The 21,304-nt window shown below is 42.2% G+C and overlaps 1 protein-coding gene across 3 annotated transcripts in view; it reads right to left on the bottom strand.

Moving 5' to 3' along the window:
* Positions 1 to 21,304, bottom strand: part of PHF2 (PHD finger protein 2) — a 107,172-nt gene that overhangs the window by 7,792 nt on the left and 78,076 nt on the right. For all 3 annotated transcript variants that reach the window (XM_068907101.1, XM_068907103.1, XM_068907104.1), the window contains 8 exons: positions 19,386 to 19,475; positions 16,332 to 16,700; positions 15,267 to 15,386; positions 13,887 to 14,005; positions 13,184 to 13,362; positions 12,889 to 12,962; positions 10,462 to 10,619; positions 1,622 to 1,899 (listed from right to left, as the gene is read on the bottom strand). In XM_068907101.1, coding sequence (XP_068763202.1) covers positions 1,622 to 1,899; positions 10,462 to 10,619; positions 12,889 to 12,962; positions 13,184 to 13,362; positions 13,887 to 14,005; positions 15,267 to 15,386; positions 16,332 to 16,700; positions 19,386 to 19,475 — 1,387 coding nt within the window. The remainder of the gene's footprint in view (positions 1 to 1,621; positions 1,900 to 10,461; positions 10,620 to 12,888; positions 12,963 to 13,183; positions 13,363 to 13,886; positions 14,006 to 15,266; positions 15,387 to 16,331; positions 16,701 to 19,385; positions 19,476 to 21,304) is intronic.

The following is a 21,304-nucleotide window of genomic DNA, read 5'->3' as shown; positions in this document are numbered from 1 at the left end:
ACTTTAGCTCCCACACTTCCTTTCTGCTTTCTTATGTGCCTGTAGGGCTTGGCCATATGCATGACTGTCTGAATCCTATCCTCATTGTGGGGTAATATCAGCAAGTAGCAACTCACACTTTAACAACTCATGGTTGCCTTCATGCACAGGGCAGACCAGGGCAGCTTCCTTCACCTCCATATCCCCTTGTCCCCTCCTAAGAGCACGAAACAACCTTCACTGCGAGCCTGCCCCATGTGAGGGGAGCCCATCAGGTTCACAGTGCTAGAGAAGCCAACTGCTTCATTCAGCACCGTATCTTCCTGGCCCTTATGACTCCAGCATAGTTAGGCAGGTAGAGAGAAATGAGGTGTGCTGTTTATGCAGACCTTGCAAACTGTTCTCCTTGGTTTATGAGTGTCCAAGAGATGGACCTGAACCCTTCTACCGAAGGACCCTTTAGAGGCCTCTGGGAAAAACACCACCTGATCTGTCTAAATTTTATCACAGCCTTTACTGTCAAGTTTGTATTGCATGAGCTTGATTTTCTTGCCAGTTGCCACTTGTTACATCACTAGGTGATTTTACCATTACTGTGGCATTTGGCCACTGACACTGGAATCTGCTGATCAGATGTGGCGCAAGCAGAGCTGTTGGAAAACAAGCCCACTCAAAATAAGGACTCCTCATTCAGTGGCAGCAAAGATACATAATGACCAAAAATGCCCCTCAGTAGAGCACTGCCCTGTCCATGTGTGGCACTTGTCTATAAACTTACACCTCTGCAAAATCATTCATGGAGCTGCCCTTTCTCCAAAGCACCTTCCAGTGCTACTGCTGCATTCCAGCATACACAGGGCACCTAGGGTGCCTTCTGCAGTGTCACAGCATCACCGTTTTGTCTTGATGTCTGAGAGAGTGAAAACACATGACACTTTTCCGGATGTAACAGATTATTTCTGATGGCCATGCCTGCCATTTAACAAACACATACACTGACATAGCATAAACTTCTACCCACTTCTTGCCCTCTTTGGGACTCTAGGCTCTCCAGGTCCTATTAATCTTCACATTATTACTTTTTTCATTTGTTCATTTTTTATACTGTTCAAAACTGCTCCTGCAGATGACGATGATGGACCTGATATAACTGGTGCAAACTGGCTTTTTGCCCATTTCTGCTTCAGATGCTGGCATTCTCTGTCAACACTCAAAATACCACTGGATCCCTTTTCCAAGTACACATTCAGTTTCTCATCATGTCTGCTATTGTGCAGGCAAGAACATTCGTATTATACGTACTGTGGCCTGGCACACATTTCTGGGACAGCTTCCTATGCTCCCTGGCAGACTGCTGTGGCATCAGCGGGCTTCTGCCCCAAATACATCCTACCTGGATGGCCATATCATCGCCAGCTCTGTAGTCAATCTACCCATTATACAGTGTTTGCTTAATTTTGCAGAGACAACCTCTTGCTGTTTGCACTTTTCCTTACCAAAACACCCAGCTGATTTCACTGTGACTGACCATAAAAAAGTGAAAAAATGTACCATGAGAAATGTGGGGGAGGATTCACAAACATGCAAAATATGAATATGCATACCTGGGCACACACACACAGACTGCTTGCTTTGTGCTTACCATAATCTGAATCTTTAAAACAAGCATCTAAGTGGTCCTGATCTTCATCATAATCTTCAATGTCAACACTGTTTTTCGTGCTTTTCTTTAGTAACCGTTTGCCTGCATTTCTGTTGCTACCACTGCCTGTTTTTTTGGAGTTTTGTGTGGAGATGGAGTTATTCTTTGCTTGATTGGTACCCCACGATGTCTGGAGGCAGGAGTCTGACGACTGGAGATTTGCCATCGATAGCATCCCCTGGATTGCTTCTTGCGTGCTGGGTGAGGCAGGTGGTTGACTGTAGGAAAACATGGAGAAATAGAAGAGCTATTAGCTATTCCAGAAAAACACAAACACCTCACAAACAGTTGACTCTTTTCACTGCACAGCACTGCTAGAACAGATTTCCTGATTACTGCCCTTTGAATGGCTGGGCATGCCACATCTGACACCAGTTATTTTTATGTTAACAGCATCATCACACACAGCACATCATATCTCAGGTTACGCTCCAGAAGTCAGGAAGCTGTCTGTCACTTGACAGCATGTAATGCGCTGCTCTTTGGAGGTTGTGTCACTAGTTTATGAGAACAGAGGTCAGGTAACCAACCCTTTCCAAAGTTCACAACAGCATTCTCCACAGTGCAGAGTTTCTACTACCCATCTATGAAGGTATGTCTCCCACCCCCTTACACAAATCCCCCAAACCTCTCATCTTCCTGTAATGTAGCTACAGTTGGTGGAAACTGGGTTACTTTCACTGACCTGAAAGCTGAGAGCTTTGCTTTTGACCAACACCTTTCCAAACTCATTTCAGATTTCTCCATCCTTTCTTTCATATGACCACACATGAAACCAAAGCCTGAAGAAATGCAGGGAATGGTGGCTAGAGGGAACCACTCACAGGTGACCACAGTGGACAGGCTCTCACATGCCCCTTGAGAAAGTGATGCAACTGTGGGGCCCAGCTCAAGTGCCTGTCCAGCAATGCAAGCAGCATGAGAAACAAACAGGAGAATGAGAAGTCCAGTTGCAGAGCAATGATGTCACCATGATTACACATACGAGGTGGGATAGCTCACACAGCCAGAGTGCTGTAATGGGTGGGTAGAGACTGGAGGAAAGGAGGTTGCACTCTTTGCAAATAAATGGCTTCAGTGAATTAAGCTTTGCCATGAAACAAACAACAAGCAAGTCCTATAAAGAGCTCATGGGCCAGCCCTGGAGGGGAACGTTACAATGGGCTTCTGCTACGCACTGCCAAGCAACTAGAGGAATTATTTGAACAACTGGAAGAAACCTGATGATCACAGGCCACAGTTCTCACTGGGGACTTTCACAACCCTGAGATCTGCTGGAAAGGCAGCATGGTTGGGCACAAGCAAAATTAATGAGATTTCTTCCATACATTGGGAGGATTTTCTGATGTGAATGCAGGATTGGCTGATTATAGGAGATGCTTGGCTGGATATGCTGCTCACAGATAAGGAAGAACTGATCAGGGACGTGATAGATGGTGGCAACCTTGGTTGCAGGGACCATGAGATGGTGAAGTTTAAGATCCTGAGGGAGGCAAGAAGGGCAGGTAGCAGAATAACAACCCTGGACTTCAGGAGAGCGAACATCAGCTTGTTCAGGGCACCGATAGGTGGGATCCCATGGGAGGCTGCTCTGAAGGGCAGACAGGCCCGGGAGAACTTGTTGATCATTACAGGCAACCTGCTGAGGGCACCAGAACAGATCATCCTCATGTGCAGGAAGCTGAGGCATGGCAGAAAGCCAACTTGTCTGAACAAGGAACTCTTGATTGAGCTCAAAAGCAAAAAAAGGAAGCTTTTGAGCGGTGAAAGCAGAAACAAACGACCTGAGAGAAAAACAGAGTACCAGGGCATGCAGGGATGTAATTAGGAAAGCCAGAGCTGGAGCTGACGATGTCAAAGAATGTGAAAAGCAACAAGAAGGGCTTCGTATCAGCAGCAAGTTGAAGACTCAGAATAACATGGGACTGCTGAATGGGACAGGTGACCTTGTGACAAAAGACATAGGAAAGGCAGAGATGCTTGGTATCTTCTCTGCTTCCCCCTTTCCTGACAAGATCTGCTCTCAGGTCTCCTATGTCTCTGTGCCTAGCAGCAGAGCCTGAGGAGACAAATACTACCCAATACAGAGGAAGATTGAACTAGGGTCCACTTAAACAAGGTGGACACGCATAGGTCTGTGGGACTGGACAGGATACATCCCAGGGTGCTGAGGACTCCAACATCACTACAAAGCCACTCTCTATCATCTCTGAAAGGTCACGGTGAGTAGAAGATGTTCATAAGACTAGAAGAAGCCAAATTTCAAGCCCACCTTCTAGATAGCAAAGAGAGCAAATACTCAATTTCTAGGGAAATGAAGGACAAGAAGGTAACTGGGAACAGTCAGCATGGATTAACTAAGGACAAATCACGCCCTATGAACCTCTCTGCCTCCTGTGGTGAAATGACTACCTCAGCAGACGAAGGTAGAGCGGTGGATATTGTTTACCCTGATTTTATTGAGATATTCAAAGCAATCTCCCATAGCATCCTTGAAGCCAGACTCATGAGATATGGCCTGGATGGGAGGACTACAAGGTGGGTGAAAACCTTGCTTACATGGAGATTGCCTTTTGGCAACTGGCATTTTTGTGTTTGCATCTACTGCAGAAAATAATATATTCTGCTAGAGTAGGCTGAGGTCAAAGGATGTGTAAACCCTGACTGTCATATACGCTTAGCAAGATGGGAAAACACGCTCCCCACAATATGGAAGAACGTTAATCTCTTCACAGAATACCATAATTCTGCAAAAGGCAAAACATGCCATCAAGTACTTCCAATGCTTTGGAGTTTGAGCAAACAGTGAAATGCAAAAAAAGTCTGCAGGGATAATGATTTTTTAAAATAGTTATGCAATAGAGACTGCTAACATATAGCATTTCCAAATAAATTAGCAGTACCACATCACTTTCTCTTATTTGATTTTAATTTAGTCCATTTTAAACCATTACAGGACTCTGGATAGAGTAATGTACAAGACATAAAGGGAGTTTCTGGGCACTAATTGCATTTGTAAATAATCCTGAAAATGAGTTAGGCCAATGTTAGCAGCTAGCAACTCAAGGAATAAAAGAACATCAAAACACTTATTTAGTGAAGCGATATTTTAATCCTCTCATTATCATGCCTTAGCCTTCTCCCTGTCAAACGCATATTTTGCACCATCTATAAGAAATTAACATATTTTCTTCTCCTTTTTTTCCCCAATAGTTTTTGCAAAAGCTGGACTCCCAAAACAGTGCAAACAGACCATCAAAAACTGACCACTAAATGGGAAAATCAGAAAGGAACTGCCTTAAGCGACACAAGCTTTAACAAATAAATTGTGGAATATGATCAAATCCAATGGTTCCAAGAGTCAAACCACAACCTGAAGGTGTGGGTAAAATGTCTTAAAGAGACAGAGCTGCACACGGGTGCAGTGTTTCTCATTAGAGCATGTGCTTGCGTGTGCTTCCGTAAGTATTTGAGCTCTGCCTTCTAAGCTAAAGAAAAGTTCAAAAAGAAACAGGAAGCAATTTTTAAGCTCTGCAAGGCCATATCCTCTTTCTGTAGCTCAAGTGATGTTAAAAAAAAAAAGTCTGAAACTATCTGTGAGTTACAATAATGACTTTAAAAGCCTTTCAAGTGGGTGCAGCTGAGGCTGGACCCTGCACTGTCTGGGTACAGGAATTATCCCAAAAGCTTAAAGCTAGAAGAGGATATAGTGCAGGGAGCCAATGCCTCTCTTTTTACAATCAGCTCTACTACTGCCAGCTGTCTTGAGGGTTCAGCATTACTTTGCTTATGAAAGGAAGATGATGATCTGGCACTAGTGAACCTTTCACCTATTTCTTCATATTTATAAATCTAATTTATTAATTTCAGCAGAATATGATTCACTGAGGGCTAGCCTCTTCTGCATTTGCCATGCTGCCTACACAGTGGCCAGTGGTTCTGAAGGGCAAAGGCGAGATGAGGGAGAGCAAGCTCACTAATGGTTCACCTCACCTCCGTATCAGTCACCCGAGCTCATCCTAAAATTAGGAAAAAAAAAAAAAGGTAAGGGCAAGGGAGAGTCAGAGAAGCTACTTAACATTTTCTAAACGGAAATAAGAACTAACTTGAAATAAGAACCATCCCATGAGGGTTACAGAGAAGATAGAGCCAGACCCTTCTCGGAGATGCACAGCGAAAGGATGAGAAGCAATGGTCACAAGTTGCAGCAGAGGAAATTCCAACTAGACACAAGAAAGAAAAGGTCCATAATGAGGGTGGCCAAACCCTGGAACAACTCCCCCAGAGCGGCTGTAAAATCGCCATCCCCGGATACATTTAAAACTCAGTTGGGCAATGTCCTGAGCAACCAGGCTTTGCAGCTGGCTGCGCTGTGAGCAGCAGGCTGCACTAGATGACTTCCCAAGGTCCCTTCCAATTGCAATTATTCTAGAATTCTACAAGCAAAAACTATTGAAAAACACTAGTGCATGCGAGGGGAAGGCAATAAATCACCTTTCTCTCTATTTGACAATATTTCTCTCTCCTTTCTGCATTTCCCCTCAACCCACCTGAGGCAACATGTAATCAACCACAGAGAAGTGGGGCAGAGACAGAAATGACTTGCTAATATTTCAGAGAAGTGACTAATGTATAAAACCATAGAACTAAAATAATTTCAAGTACAAAAACATTTCCTCCCCTTCTTGAATCAGCCCTAAAAACAGAAAATAATTTTGCTCAGTTGAAGATCCTGTGCCCGCTAGTCCCCTCAGCCTTTTTTCCATTTTCCATTTCAATTTTTTCAGGGTGCTTGCACATTTACAGCAGCCTTTCTGCAGGACCTTTCTCTTCTCTGCTCCCCATGGCTACAGCTGACACAAGTGCGGGAACATGTGATTCTCCAGAGCAATCTAGAAAATGTCATCAGCAGATTTGTTTCAGACAGCTGTGACTGACAAGCTAATATTTTATGGAATAAAGCTTCACACAATTCAGATGTGGTAGCACAAACTGCGGTTTGCTTTCTCAATTGCTACTGGGGCTTAGCAGTTTCGGGACTGGTGTGACATGGCTCCATGCCTCCCACTTCAGAGCTGGCTCTCAGCTGCACAGATCAGCATGCGAGCGGAGCACATTCTGCATAGACCGACTTACGGTACGGCTACATTGAGCATCCAAGATATATGTTCATATGTATATAAATATGTATGTCTAGCTACTCTTTATCTGCCTTCCAAGTAGCAAAACAAGCTAGAAAAAGATGGAAATTGTTAATATACAACAGAGAGTCAGGCAGGCTCACATCAGCATTATGGTGTGACACAGTATGTTTGCATATCATGTTTCTTCCTTTTTTTTTTTTTTTAAAGCACGTTAAGACCATTTAAAAAGCCTGGTGTAATTATGAAATGAAACACGGTAATTTCATTTATTGGGAGTTTTTTCCAGTCAAGCTGCAACACACACTGCCAAAACCTAATTGTTTATACAAGAGCCAAAACTGATACGACACGTTCCCACTAAACTACCACACACAGTGTAGTAATTCAGGCAGAGTTTAGTTATGTGACTGCCTTTGCAACTTTGATTTCAAAAACCACAAAGTCCACCAATACGCTGGATACAAAGCCCAAAGTGCAGAGAGGAAAAATGAAAGGGCTGAATCCTACTCCATTACTGAATGGCAGTTTTAACCCATTGCAGGCGGCGAAAGACACCACCCAGGCTAGAAAGAGAATCTTTGAGAACCGTTTCTTTAACCTGTATTTTCCGCTTACCTCTATATTTCTGCACATCACAGCCACTATACATCAAATGCTTAGTAGTGTAAACACGGCCAAAGCAGATTTCTTTAATTCTTAAAATGGCTGACAGATTTTCTTCTTTTATACTGTGCTTCATGTAGAGGAGTTGTATTAGACAACCAGCTTTATTCCCACAGTTAGATACATCTAGCTACCTGCTGAAATGTCTAACTACCTGCTGAAATGTAAGTGTAAATTTGACATAAATGCTGGTTCCCTTATGCACCATTATGTGGAATGGAAAAGGAATTCACAGGAAGAGTCAAATAGATAACAAACGCCAACGCAGTATTTCAGTGGTTTTTGAAGGGCAGAGGCAGAGACGAGGCCAGATCTCAAGAGATCAGGAAAATCGAGAACCACAGCCCTATTTGGGCCCAGACACTGAAAAATACTACATTTCCTGGGAGCTGCAGACACTGGTACCTCTCCCCATACCCTCTGCAATACAGAGGTGGAGGCCGTTTTGAAGAATGACTTGCTAGAGGGAATGCAGTAACGGAGGAAAAATAGCACTAAACCAAGACTAGTTCTCTTCTATAGAAATACCAGCTTTGTCATGATGAGCCTTCTAAGGACATGTAGTTACTATGTTACTTACTGTATTTTAAAATCATCGGCATTTTTTCACCTGTAGCCCTGCTGTGTGATATGCTACTGAGATGAGTACGATGGGAGCGCATTAGGAACGGACAGAAAACTCTTACAGGAGACTGCACGTACAACTCCGTTCAACACAGAGATGAGGTTCCCCATCGCTGTGCTGCAAAAAGTTATAAACTCTAAATGTTGATGCACAAAGGCAAGCCTGTCTTTCACGGAGCTGCCCGGTACTTCACAGCTGATGTACCCTGCATTAGCACAGTCTTTATGGTATGATTTAATCTCCTGCTACTATGTACATCATGAAAGACACAACTGCCGGATACAGTGAGGAAGGCTGAAGCATCTTCTAGTTTGACAAGACTCCCTCCTTTGGATTTCTCTGTAGCTCTGTCACCACATTGCAGCCTTGAACAAATTCCATCTTCTCTCACAACGTAAAATAACCCTCCTTCCCTTTTTTTTTAAAAAAAAAAAAACACTCTGATACAATTTGCTTCTATGGCTTCCCTTGGTAACTTATTCCATATGTTTCCCTTTTGATATGCAGAATATCTCTTGGAATTCTTAGTTTCGGCTTTTAACTTCCAATCTTTCCCAGGTTTAGATAACATCTTCCTCTCTGACTCTCCAAAGGGAACTGCTCATTTCACTTGAAGAGGTCCTTTCAAATCTGCAAGCTGCACTTTTTCTGGGTCACGCACACCGCAACACCTAGCTAGGCCATAGTATGGGTGAAAAGGATAGCATTAATCTCTATCGTTTCAGTGCGGTTCTCAACTCTTAGAGCCGCTCCCATAGTCCTTGCCCAGGATCTGCGCCTTGGTGTTAACAAAGGCAGGCCTGGAGAAGGGAGAGAGGAAAAAGATGCTCATGCAGCATCCCAGCAACTGCTGAATATAAGATTTGTTTTTGCCATTCAAAGCAGATTGGTTTTGCGGCTTTGCATGTACAAAATAGCGTGAGAGACTGCTTGCTACCACGCAACCTCTGCTATATGAACCATGAGTAGGATAAATGCTGCTTCAAGCAACCAGCCTGGAGAATCAACATGCGCCGCCTGCTTGGTGAAGGCGGTTTTCAAACAGAGGCAGAGTAGAGGCAGGTGGAACTGGATAATTTAAGTGCCCAATGAGAATGGCCTCTGCTGCGTTTCACAGCGTTTCCCACATCACCACCCAGCTCAACAACTTTATTTGCACGACGGGCATGTTTAGAGGCTAGAAACAGGGTCCTTTCAGTGTCAACGACTTATTCACAGCACAAGCATCAAGCCTGTAGTCCCCTGTGAAGCAGTGGAGACTCCTTACGTGAATTCCTCTGTTTTTCTATGGATGGGGGACAAATCACCCATTTAAAAGCATAGCAGCAAAAAAGGTACTTAGTCAGTGGACTGCCTTGGAGCACAGGGCATAGAATGTGACAGTTCACACCTGCTGTGCCATTCTGTGCATATTAGTCATAAATGCAGTTGGTGTTCCCAAAAATTCTTCCCTGGGCTTTGTTCCCAAGGTCTGAGTTAAGCAAGACATTTCCATATGCAAAGAGTCCCATCGATTTCTTTTGAATGACACACACACTTCTATTACCTTTACCTGTAGCTGAAAATCAGACTTGGCCTATAAAGAATGGAGGCAGTAAACTCATACATTTGTTTTGAGATAGGACCAAAGTCTTTGTTTCATACTGAATTGCATCATTTGAATCTAGGAAACAAATGTTGCAATTAAAGCATTTCTTTTCACTGCTCATTGCTCTCAGCTGTTTTGATTAGTAAATGACCTAGTGTTGTACCTTATTAACCAGATTCCAGAGCATCCAGTGTCGCTCCAGTGTCCATCTGCAGTAGTCCCATATGAAACACAACCATGCCCCAGGCAAGTGCTTCCATTTTAGGTATGGAAGCACCCATAAGAGAGATTGTTTTTTCAAGCCATGTGTTTTGGTGGGGCAAAGAATGATGAACATGGATTGATGGTTTCCTATTTTCTTCTTTCAAACAGTCAATAATCAGGGAACTATGTGGCACCTTACAATGCCTTATGGAAGGAATGCTAGTCATTAATACATATGTTATTCATGCCTTCAAGCTGCATTCACTGAACTATCTCTTCCTTTCGAATGATTCCTCTATTATAGTATCATTGCTAAAATGGATGTTTAGCATTTACAGACGGGAAATTTATTTATTAAATTATACTACCAGCACCTTTCCCTCCACATCACAGGACAAAGGAAAAAATCTGCTTACTGAAGAAAGAGCAGTTACTAAGCTGCAAAATTCATTCTGTCTCTCACTCACACATGCGCGCATGCACCCCGCCCCCCTCTACCCATAAAAGAGCAATTGTTATTTACAGGTAGGAGGAAAAAATATTCCTTTGTGCATACCTGTTGGTGTTATACTCTAAACCCCCAACTTCCTTGCTTGCCTGCAAAAGATCTAGAATTCCTGCTGAACTTCCACTCTCTTTCTTTACTTTGGAATTACGCCCCGGCTTTGCCTCTGTGTCAATGTGAAGCAAATCTTCATCGGATGAGTCATCACTCTGCAAAAGCAAGGAAAAGGGTCAAAAAAGGAAAATTGACTAAGTTAGCCAAAATAACACAATAATTTTTGCAGTCTATTATTCTCCCATAGACACAGGGCTGGCCTCCTTAATCTGTTCTTACTTTAAAAAAAAAGGAGGGGGAAAAGAAAAGAAAAAAAAAAAAAAGACAATCAGGTACACAGTAGAAATCAGTTTCCTTGCAGCCTGTAGGCACAGCAGGTTTTCCTGGCCCCCTTCAACCAAGGAGAAGCAGCTTTAAGATCTGATTCTTTGCACAGGATCAAACCACTGCCAACAGTGGTGTTTCCAGGTGTTATACTTGCTCCCCGGGCACTCCTCCTGCTCTTGAGATCATGACCACGGTAGCAAAAGAAGTGAATGTGTGGCCATATTTCTGTCAGCCCAGATATGCATCAGAGCACAGGTCTGCATCTTGCCAGGCTATTAACTTAGCCAGCTTGAACACAGATCACCACTCCTGCTGCAAGAGAACAGGAACATCTGACAGAGGAACGAGATAGACGCATATAAACAGAAACATGTGAAAAAACTGAAGCTAGCTTCATCTGACTGTCTCCCTGGAGCTGGTATCTCTATGCACTGTAGTCTAAAGTATGGCACAACAATTTTTTCCCCATTTCTGCCCTGCTTTTTGGCTTACAAAATCCTAGCCATTATTGCTTATACTGCCAATTACTGCTCAGTGCAGGAACTGGTCTCCTTCCTTAAACCTCTGTGCAAAGGGGTATCGGTATGTTTTGCACTGCTCCCTTTCCACTCTTCTCCAGACTTTAACTACTGACTGAAGCAAGCAGCTCTGCTCGTGCTCTTGAATATACCTGAGCCAAACCAGGATGACAAAGATTCCTTAGCTCTTAGGGCCAAACATTTTGGGCACCTGCAGTTCTATATTAACAATGTATTTAGCTTTTTATGACCAATTCAGATACTACAACATGGATTTATATTAACCACAGCTGGGCAACACATTTTAGCATGTTGTTTAATTTCCAGTACTAAGTTTCAATGCTAATGCAAATAAGAGCTAAGAGCAAAATTAAGCCTTTGCTTTTAAGCTTCTTGGAGGTAAGCTACTGACAGGCACCGTAACACTGCAAAGGCTTTTCCAGTGCTTTAAGTAAGGGACATGTGTAAGCATCACGCTGAATCAAGGGCATTCTGGATGTGAGCCCATAACAGGCAGAGCAGGACTCTGCTAAGCACTAGCACATAAAACCTTTAATTGCTACATAACAGGTCTTAAGGACTTCCAGTAACATGAAACACCAAATAACACGACTTCAGTTTTATTAGTATTGCTCTGTCAAACATGAAAATGTACATTTTTAATATCAGTGTTGAAGGCACATGGAAAGGTGGGGGACAGACACAGATTGGGATCATGGCCTGGGAGAGACCCCTGTGCCTGTCAGCAATGTAACACTAAGGCAGGAATGACAGAAATCTCCTTCTGACCTTTCCCATCCATTCTTATAGTTTGCTCCTGTTGTGTTGTTGTACAACTGTCACGGTCCCTGCACGTACGTCCCACCAGGCTTGATCGTGTACAAGCAGTTCAAGGAACAGTACAAAATTACGTTTAGCTGTTGCAGTATTTGAATGCTATCTGTTCTGGGCAGGCTGCAACTGCAGAATGAAGGAGAGGATGTGACAACAGCCTGTAAGAGGTCTTTGCTACTGGCATTTACAGTAGCACACTGTCACCTTATTTAGGCAGAATGAAATTCACTGGTGATTACACTGAGGCATACTGCACTCCTGCCATTAAGCAATACTCAGCAGATTCCTGGAGAAGACTGAGGGGGGATCTTATCAATGTGTATAAGTATCTGAAGGGAAAGTGTCAAGAGGATGAGGCCAGACTCTTCTCAGTGGTGCCAACTATAGGACAAGATGCAGTGGGCACAAACTGAAACACAGGAAGCTCCATCTGAACATGAGCAAAAACTTTGGCTGTGAGGGTGACAAAGCCCTGGAACAGGTTGCCCAGGGAGGTCATGGAGTCTCCTTCGTTGGAGACAGTCAAAAGCTGTCTGGACACGATCCTGGGCAACGTGCTTTAGGTGACCCTGCTTGAACCGGGAGGTCGGACTAGATGATCTCCAGAGGTCCCTTCCAACCTCAGCCATTCTGCGATTCTGTAATCATGGACAGCATTTGCCAGGCACTTTTCAGATAAGGCCCCACATATTGTTAGAGGCTTATCATGGGTGCTTGCTTATGATAGGTAAACTAATAACCATACCTTATATGATATCGACTCCACCTTTGGCTTCTTCACAGGAGTGTGCTGCAGAGTGTCTTTTTTATCCGATAAAACTGGAAAAATAAAATTCAGAGTAATGGAAGGATGCCCCTTTCTCCTCAAAAAACAGTGCTCCTAAGCTGCAACTTCGGAAGCAACCTAAATACACTTACATTTGACTGACAAGTAAAACATGATTTCCTTTAGTGTGTATCACATAGTATAAAAATTAGCTTTGGACAACCAACACGTGACTTAGTCGTGCAGATACAGATAAAATAGGAAATATTCTTACAGGGCAGTTCTCTTTTTGTAGTGTTTTTCTTTCTTCTGATCGGAAACTCATCGATTTTTAGTTCGCCATCATCTGACACATATTCATACTCATCTCGTACAGGTTTTGCTTTATCATCTTTAAAATTCTGCAGTGACCCAAACACACCAGTGTTCAGTTGGGTTTTGACTCCCTTGGAACTGCAAAAAAACAAATGCTACAAATCAGAAACAATACTCTTTATACATCTTATTTAAAGCTGTCTCGAAGTATAACATGATACATGTAATGCACACACAACATGGAATTCTGGCATGCAGTCGTCATTTGACAGTTTCTTAAAAATGTTCCCTGAATAATATCTGCACACATACACACATACATCCACACACCCACGTGCACACACACAAAGAATTAATATAAAATAGGAAAACTCAAACTAAAAAGAACCCAAATTTCAAAAAGTGAGATGCAGCCTGAATACTGAAGGCATTATTCTCAAGCAAACTCCTAGCCTCAAAGATAAGTCTTTGCTATTATGGCCAACAAAGTTGGATTCTAGGTTAAATCAAGTTCTAGAGGCAATAACTTTCTTGATAAGTACACTTTTTACTTTGACCAGAAAGGTAGATTTTCATCTCCTTGTCTAAAAAAAAAAAAAGATAATCACAAGACTTTTTAATCTGCTTTTTTAGTTGATGTGTATTGCCATATTTTTGCTTACCCAAGTAACTTCTTATTAGAGAAAGAGAATGTAAATTTATTGTCTTTATTTCCCGATAAAGGTGTCTTTTCCAATTTGTGTTCCTCTTCCATTTTTAGTAGTGAATCAGGTTTACTGTTCTGAAAGGCAAAAAAAAACCCAAAAGAATACAATAAAATTAGCCAAATGAATTGTTAGTATTTCAGATTCCTGTGTGACCTCAAGCACTTACTTCTAAGTGGTTGGCATACAGAGAATCTATTAGTCTACATACAGAGAAAAATGTACCCTCCAAATGTGGGTAAGTAATTGAGATAGAGGTTTATAACCTTAGACCACATGGGTTCCAATTCACAGACTTGTCGCCATTCAAGAAGCACTTCAGCATCAGTTTAAGCAGTACCTGATGCCAAATTTAAGTGCTGCTCTCTTAGATTGGTACAGACTTAGGTAAAACACTAAACAAGCATTTGAGTGAATCAGAGAACAGGGTAAGTACACTGCTGACCAACACCATGCCCATGCGGCTAAGGACAAAATCAAGCACTGTGCCTGAGATCTTGCAATGTGACTGTACTTACGCTTCTTTCACACTTTCAGAAGAGCTTGAATTATAAATTTAACAATTTATTACCAAAGTCATTCAGTGCAAAGGAAGTCTTTGATTATTTTTTAAGCATTGCCCTAATACTTTCCTAAGCTGTATTGGCTGGGGTATTAATTGGCACATATTGATCTAATCACATTAACTGGGACTGTTCTTATTATAAAAAATTTAGACCTCTGTTGAGGAGAGGAAGTCACATTCTCATTAGCTTTCCCCACAAAAAGAAGCATGTGTTTTGTTCTGGTTTAGGTAATTTGTTTTCCCTTTTGTCATAACAAGTTCACAAAATAGGCAAAATCCAGGCAGCATCTATTTCTTAAGTGTCACCTTGTTTTAAATGGGGCTTGGAGGAAAACTGTTTCATTCCAGAGACGAATTTTACTAACCTTACGTTAGCTCTCCAGGGAGGCAAGCTTTCAATTCATATGCCATGATTCAGATTTCACTAACTCTATTCTTACACTACCATTATTTATTGATTTCTCTGGAACTACTCCATATTTTAAGTAGTGTAACTAGGTTAGAAGAAGGACTACAAAACAGATTAGCACTAAAAAAAAAAAAATCTCATTCCTAACTCTGCTGCCACTGGCTTCATCAAGGATGAGGATGGACAGTTCTGCACATGCTTTTGAAGAAGAAAAAAAGCCACACCTCCTTTATCAACAAGTATTTGATTATTTTCTGCTCAGAATTTTTTCTTTGGGAGCTGAAAATCGGTGGATTGTACTTTCTGCTTAGCAAGACCTATGAACACTGCAGAATTAGGAGTAGAATTTAATAGGAGACTTTACCTTATATTTCCATTTGGCTTCTGTTTTGCTTTTATTCTGCTCTCGAATTTCAAACTTCTCCACCTCATTCTGCTTGCTGGCAGCTTCCTTATTGGGAACACTTAAAACATTCTTTGCGGCCTGGGGAAAAAAAAGTCAGCGTGTACTGTTAATGAGGAAGGAGCACTGGCATGTTACCAGCATTTTACAAAAATACATCTGCTTTATGCATAATATAGCATGACATTTTCTGAAAACTGCTCTTCTGATTCATTCTTTTTGACCCAAAATATGAGAGTCAATCAAATATTGCTGCTTCAGAAATGCAGAAAATGCATTTCTCCTTGTCATGTAAACATACAAAGTCACTACAAAAACACATTCATTTCCCTGCCTATTGCTCCACGGACAGGTTTCACACACTGCACGCAAACTACTAGGAAATTCTGGCGCTTTTTAGAAAAGCTGTATGGATATCTCTTAACAAACTAGGTACATTAGATTACTTAGTATGTCAACAAAATCCTGGCCCTGTCGAAGGCAGCAGCAAAATTCACATTGAATTAAAAGAAGTCAAAATGACACAAGTCCTACATGGGTAAAAATGGAAACAAACTATCGTTTTACCTTCGTTCAGTCATTCCAGAGGAGAATCTCACTCGAATAAGATGCCTCAGCAAAATCCCTTCATCTTGTCTCTGATAACTGACTACGGAAACGCACACGAGAGTTCTAATAACACTTGAAGTATGAAAACAATAGACCAAGGGCAACAAAAGGCCGTTTAAAGAAAATTTCTTTTAATTTTCACCTCACCTTGTTTTGGAGGGGAAACTATCAGCAGTTTGCCAGACTCAATAGACTTCTTGGAGGCCACATATTTAATGAGGTAACCATGCACACAGTCAGATCAAATTGAACAGGTGAAAAAAAAAAAAAAATTGACAAGCTAGTAGTTACAAAACCCCACTTCAGTGGAGCCACGGTTGCACACCGTGCTGCTTCCTTTTTTCTTCCATGAGACCTAAAGAGAGATTTTATCCCCACTTTGGTGAGAGAACAGGGAGAGGTTAAAACATGACCCACCTTGCCCTTCTTTGGTGTCTCGATCTTTGTCAAAGCCTCCTTTGTGTGTGCCTCCAGCAGGTCGAGATTCGGGATGGCTGGCGGTGGGCTCTCTTTTGCCTTCTTTCCTTTTTTCTTTCCTTCTCCCTTGACTTTTGGCGTTTTGGGAGGCTTGGGGGGTTTAGGCGGCTTGGGAGGTTTGGGGGGTTTGGATGGCTTAAGTTGTTTGGGGGTTTTCACAGTTTTTGGAGTCTTTTTTTTAGGGACTTTTTCTACAGGGGGTGGAGGTGTCACTTGGATGGGTGACGGTGCCTCCTCCTTCTCCACAGGACAAATCTCCTCGGTGTTTGTGTTGGCACTCGTGTCTGCTTTGCTGGCTTTAGAAGCATTCTGTAATTCAGCAGAAGACAGGAAGGCGTTCAGATCCATCCGTCTCACACTCAGATATTCAACAGCACCCTACCCTCCACGTGGAAATAAACCCCAAACATCCGCCCTTCAGTACAGGGGTAACTGTGCATTCACACATCAGGCTGGCCAGGGAACGAAGAACATGCAACAACATGTTGCAGTCACTCTCTGCTCACCACTAATTTCCCCCTGCAATTGCTCAAGCACAAGTCTGGCCTAGACAAACTCCAGCGGCTTTGTAAGGAACTTAACTGGCACCAGGTTATATCATCAGGTAGGACTGTCAAATGGACCGCCCTTGATGCTAGATTAGTTTTGGGCACTGCTGTGTTACACAAAGACATGCTCGTAAGGTGGCTGCACTGTAGGGTATGGGTGAGGCAGTCAGAAATACCTGGCCTGGTTCACGGCTATCCAACCCAGCACGTGGCTGGCTGGCCCACTGGCTCCGAGCGTGTCTCCAGACGTGTGCTCTGCCATAGCGCGCCTGGGGCCGCGAGGGCCTTGGAGTGGCCTGCACCATGCCCTCTGAGGCCTGGCTATGTGCCCACGATGCCACAGCTACACTGATAGCTTATCTAGCTGGAGCACAAGGCCAGTCTGTTCTAGGCATGTGTTAACCTAACCCTGAGACCACTGAGGTTCAAGCCAGATAACATTAAGCCAAGGTTGAACCTTTTTTTTTTGGAAAAAAATCCCACCCCTGTCACTTGCCAGGAACCCTCTACACACCCAGAGATGATCACAGATCACTGCTACAAAGTGACTAATCCACATCATTTCCCGCACAGGTCAGCTCTGCCCCGTGCTACCCAGCAGCCCCGCATCACCTGGAAGAGCACCATTTGTGCTCTGACCAACAGCCCATTGTCAAAGACATTCCTATTTCTTTGGCTCTCTCTTTTTTTTTTTTTTTTTTCCAGTCCTGTTCTAGCGCAGTAAAGCAGAAAAAACGCTGGAACCTGGAGTGGACAAAGGTTCCTCCTCTACAGAGGAACCCTCAAGTGACCCAGTATTTTCTCACAGCACCTGGCTGGCTGCTTCGGCTCCTCTAAAGACAGCTAACCTAGCACAGGTTATACTTTCAAGCTGCTTTTATTGCTATTAGAGAACAACTGATGCTAAAGGGTTGCAAGAACAGCTTGAAAGTGAACTTAGACAAGGCATGGCCTTTTAATAGTGATGTTATTAACTGCTGGCATGAGACTTGTGGTGATTTCTTTAACACTGGGAATTTTAAAGCCAAGATAGAATGTTTCCATAAAAGATATGCTCAACTGCAAAAAGTAATTAAATTCAGGAAGTCCTAGTGGCTGCGTTATATGGGAATTTGAACAAAATGATCATAATTGTGCCTCCTGGCTTTAAAAATAACATAATTATGGAAGTGTTTGGCAGGGGAAAGGTCTCTTAAGAACCTCTTAAAAATTACAAAAAAAGAATCTGGTACCCCAGAAACTTATGCAGTGTTATTTCCCACCAGGCGGGATAGAAATACTCAGTGTTGTTATTTGTATAAGAAAAAACATTTGATTTTCTTAAAATATTATCTTTGCAGGATGACATTGGCCAGCTAGAAGGCAACAGCCAATCAAACAATAAGCTATACTCCATACACAGAGAAGTCATAGCGTGTCCAAAACACAAAGATTAAACAAGCATATGCAAAGAGTTCACACCTGCATAGTTTGGGCTGTAGATTTTTGTTCCTCAAGACACCCATACAAACAAATGTATAAAATCAATAGTCTTTTGTTTAAAATGCTAATCAGTCTGAACACAACCCATTTCAAGTTAATTCAGATGTGATAAATGAAGTAGAATCATGTTTCATGCCCCCAGGTAAAATAAGCAGTAAACTAGCTGCTCAATTAACATTAACAGTGTCTGACTAATTAAAAAGAAATTATTTTCTGCTTAACTTGCCTTTCTGACCGTCAGAAAAATGTATAGTTTACATCAAAGAGGATAAAAAGAAGAGAAGGTTTTCCATTTCAAACTCTTAGGATGTAGTTAGAAAAGGGTTGGAATGCAACACAATGTCTTCCCAAAACATGACTGAGCTAGCCATTGTCATCCTTCACTGTCACACATATGCACTAAGTGCAATGCGATACCATGCTTATTGGACGATATCTCCACACAACCTCTTTATTTATAATTATCATCATGTTTGCTGTAACAACTCTGCCTACAAACCAGCCAGGAGCTAGGCCACCTGGTGGGACACTGTACACAATGATTGATAGCCTCAAGCTCAGAAAATAAACCATGTCATAGACAAGACCGATGAACAGGAGACACTATAGAGTGAGCGTGATCAAGGGGGTGGCAACAGCGTTCTTTGAGTTCTACTGTATTTTTGGGTAAGGATTAGCTAAAGTGAAAGGCAGAGTAAGGATGGAGGGGGAGTGTGGCCAGTCCAGCTACAAGAAAGCGTGGGAGGAAGGAGGTAGGGCAGGCAGAGAGTGAACAGGAGGAGCCCAGAACATGTGGCCACTCAACCCCAGACAAGTCCTGAGCAGTAACCCTACTGCTAAATCTCACAGGAATTCTGTTAGGAATAGAGTGAAAAAAAAGATTCATTTATTTCAAGTCTTCCATTTTATAGCCTAGCGTATTAAAAATGCATAAGGTAGTTAATATTATGAAAAGAGCACAAACCTCACTTAATCTTATTTCTTTGGCAAGATCCTTGATAAGTTGTGCTGGTTTGAAGTTTTCTGGTAGTTCATCCTCATGCTCTGCTAAAGCCTAAAACAGAACAAAGCCAAGGTACTGTTTCTGTGCATGCTTTTTGCAAAAATACAAAAAGACTCATTAAGTGACACACATATTTCTTCTGTGTACTCAAATCAATTGGAAGTTCACTGACTACACTGCAAGTCCAAATAAGGAAAAAATACACTTTCCCTCTCTCCTGGGTGTTATTGCTGCTCCCTCAGGACAACCACTTACAAAGTCAATAGCCTTTTTCAGATATTGCCATGTTTTCACAACTGTAACATCACTCTGCTTACCCCCTTACATGAGATTCTGTGCAAAATTTATTATCAACTTCTGCAAGGAGGGATTGTCTCACGATGGAGTCTTCAATGCGTATAATAAGCATACACCTTGTCAGCAGAGTGGTCTGGGAGCTCCCTGGCACAACTAGCAAAATTTGCATTCACACGCCGTGTTATAATATTCAAAGTTTAAGGTTACTCAACTGCCCACACAGTCCAACTTCCTTTGACTCAGTAACATCTGCTTAGCAGGTAGAAAAATAAACAGGGTGACATGGAGAGAACAGCTTCCATGCCAGTTGGTTTTTTTGTGACACAGCAGTCCGACAGCCAAAACCCCACCATAGGAAACCAGGGAACAGTTCTGAGTTCAGACTCAAGCACTGTCTTTTTGCTATAGGCAGCAGCCAAGTCCCTAACTACATTTAAATCTGGGACAGCCACCTAAGTGGCCTAACCTGTGCATGCAACATTGTGAACTTGGCTGCTTATCTCCTCTTAAAACATCTGAAAATGCTAAAGCTCCACAGCTCTTGTTACATATTAGGATGTTCCAGCTATGCTGTGCTGTGTCTGAAAATGCAACAGCTCATCTTAGGGAAGGGAGCAAGCAAACTGGCAAGCAAATTAATCTCATACATATGTGCAATTATGAAATGGTCACATCTAACACATCATTACTCAGCGGTTCATAAAAGGATGCTGAATGATCGGTATTTTAACACGTTATTGTCATAAGCTATGCTTATAACAGCAGCTTGGACCCACACAGAACATTTTTGCTGCTATGTGGTATGATCTACATATAAACACCCTACTGCACATATTCTTCTTGGAATAGACTCATAACCCATATCAATTGTTCATGAACCCTTTACAAGGGATCTAGAAATGGAAAAGTTATCTGAACTGTGAAATCTAAACTCACAAAATCCTTATATATTTGCTTAATAACTGCACTTTGCACTGCCTGCACTGACAGAAACAGTAGCTGCTATGTATATATTTTTCTGATTACAATTCTTGTCATTCTTTTCATTCTTGTCATTCTTCAGGACATTCTTTTAAACACAAAATCCAAGAGGAGTAAAATTTTAGTGTAGCTACACCTTTTTTCCCTGGTGATTTCTCCATCTCCTCATCCTGGTGAAATGGGAATAGGATGTGCAGAGCTTTCAGCTGACTGCAGGAAGAACCTGCATTTCAGAAATCTCTGCTGCTGGAAGAGCCTCCCTGACACGATCATTTTCTAAGAGCTGTTTGAAAAGTATTTTATCTTCAGCATGAATTTCATATTCATTACCAGCCCATCACACGCTCTTCAGTTGACTACACTGACTCTTTTAGGGTATGAGGAAACACTGTCAGAGTGGTTTTTCAGCTGGAATAAATCAGGGAATTACCAATAAATTGAAAAGTGCTGCTCTGATTTACACTGGCTGAAGAAAGAGGTTAAAAACTGTCAAATCACTTTAACATTTAAACTTCTTGTAAGACAATATCTCCATATTGGAAGTTAAAAAGAATAGATATCCACAAATCATAAACTGAGCAAAAACAGGTACAGCAAGAGAA

The sequence above is a fragment of the Struthio camelus genome, chromosome 14 (assembly GCF_040807025.1).
Source record: "Struthio camelus isolate bStrCam1 chromosome 14, bStrCam1.hap1, whole genome shotgun sequence".
Classification (NCBI taxonomy): Eukaryota; Metazoa; Chordata; class Aves; order Struthioniformes; family Struthionidae; genus Struthio; species Struthio camelus.
The sequence above is the reverse complement of the archived record's forward strand: the minus strand, read 5'-3'. Positions and strand labels throughout refer to the sequence as shown.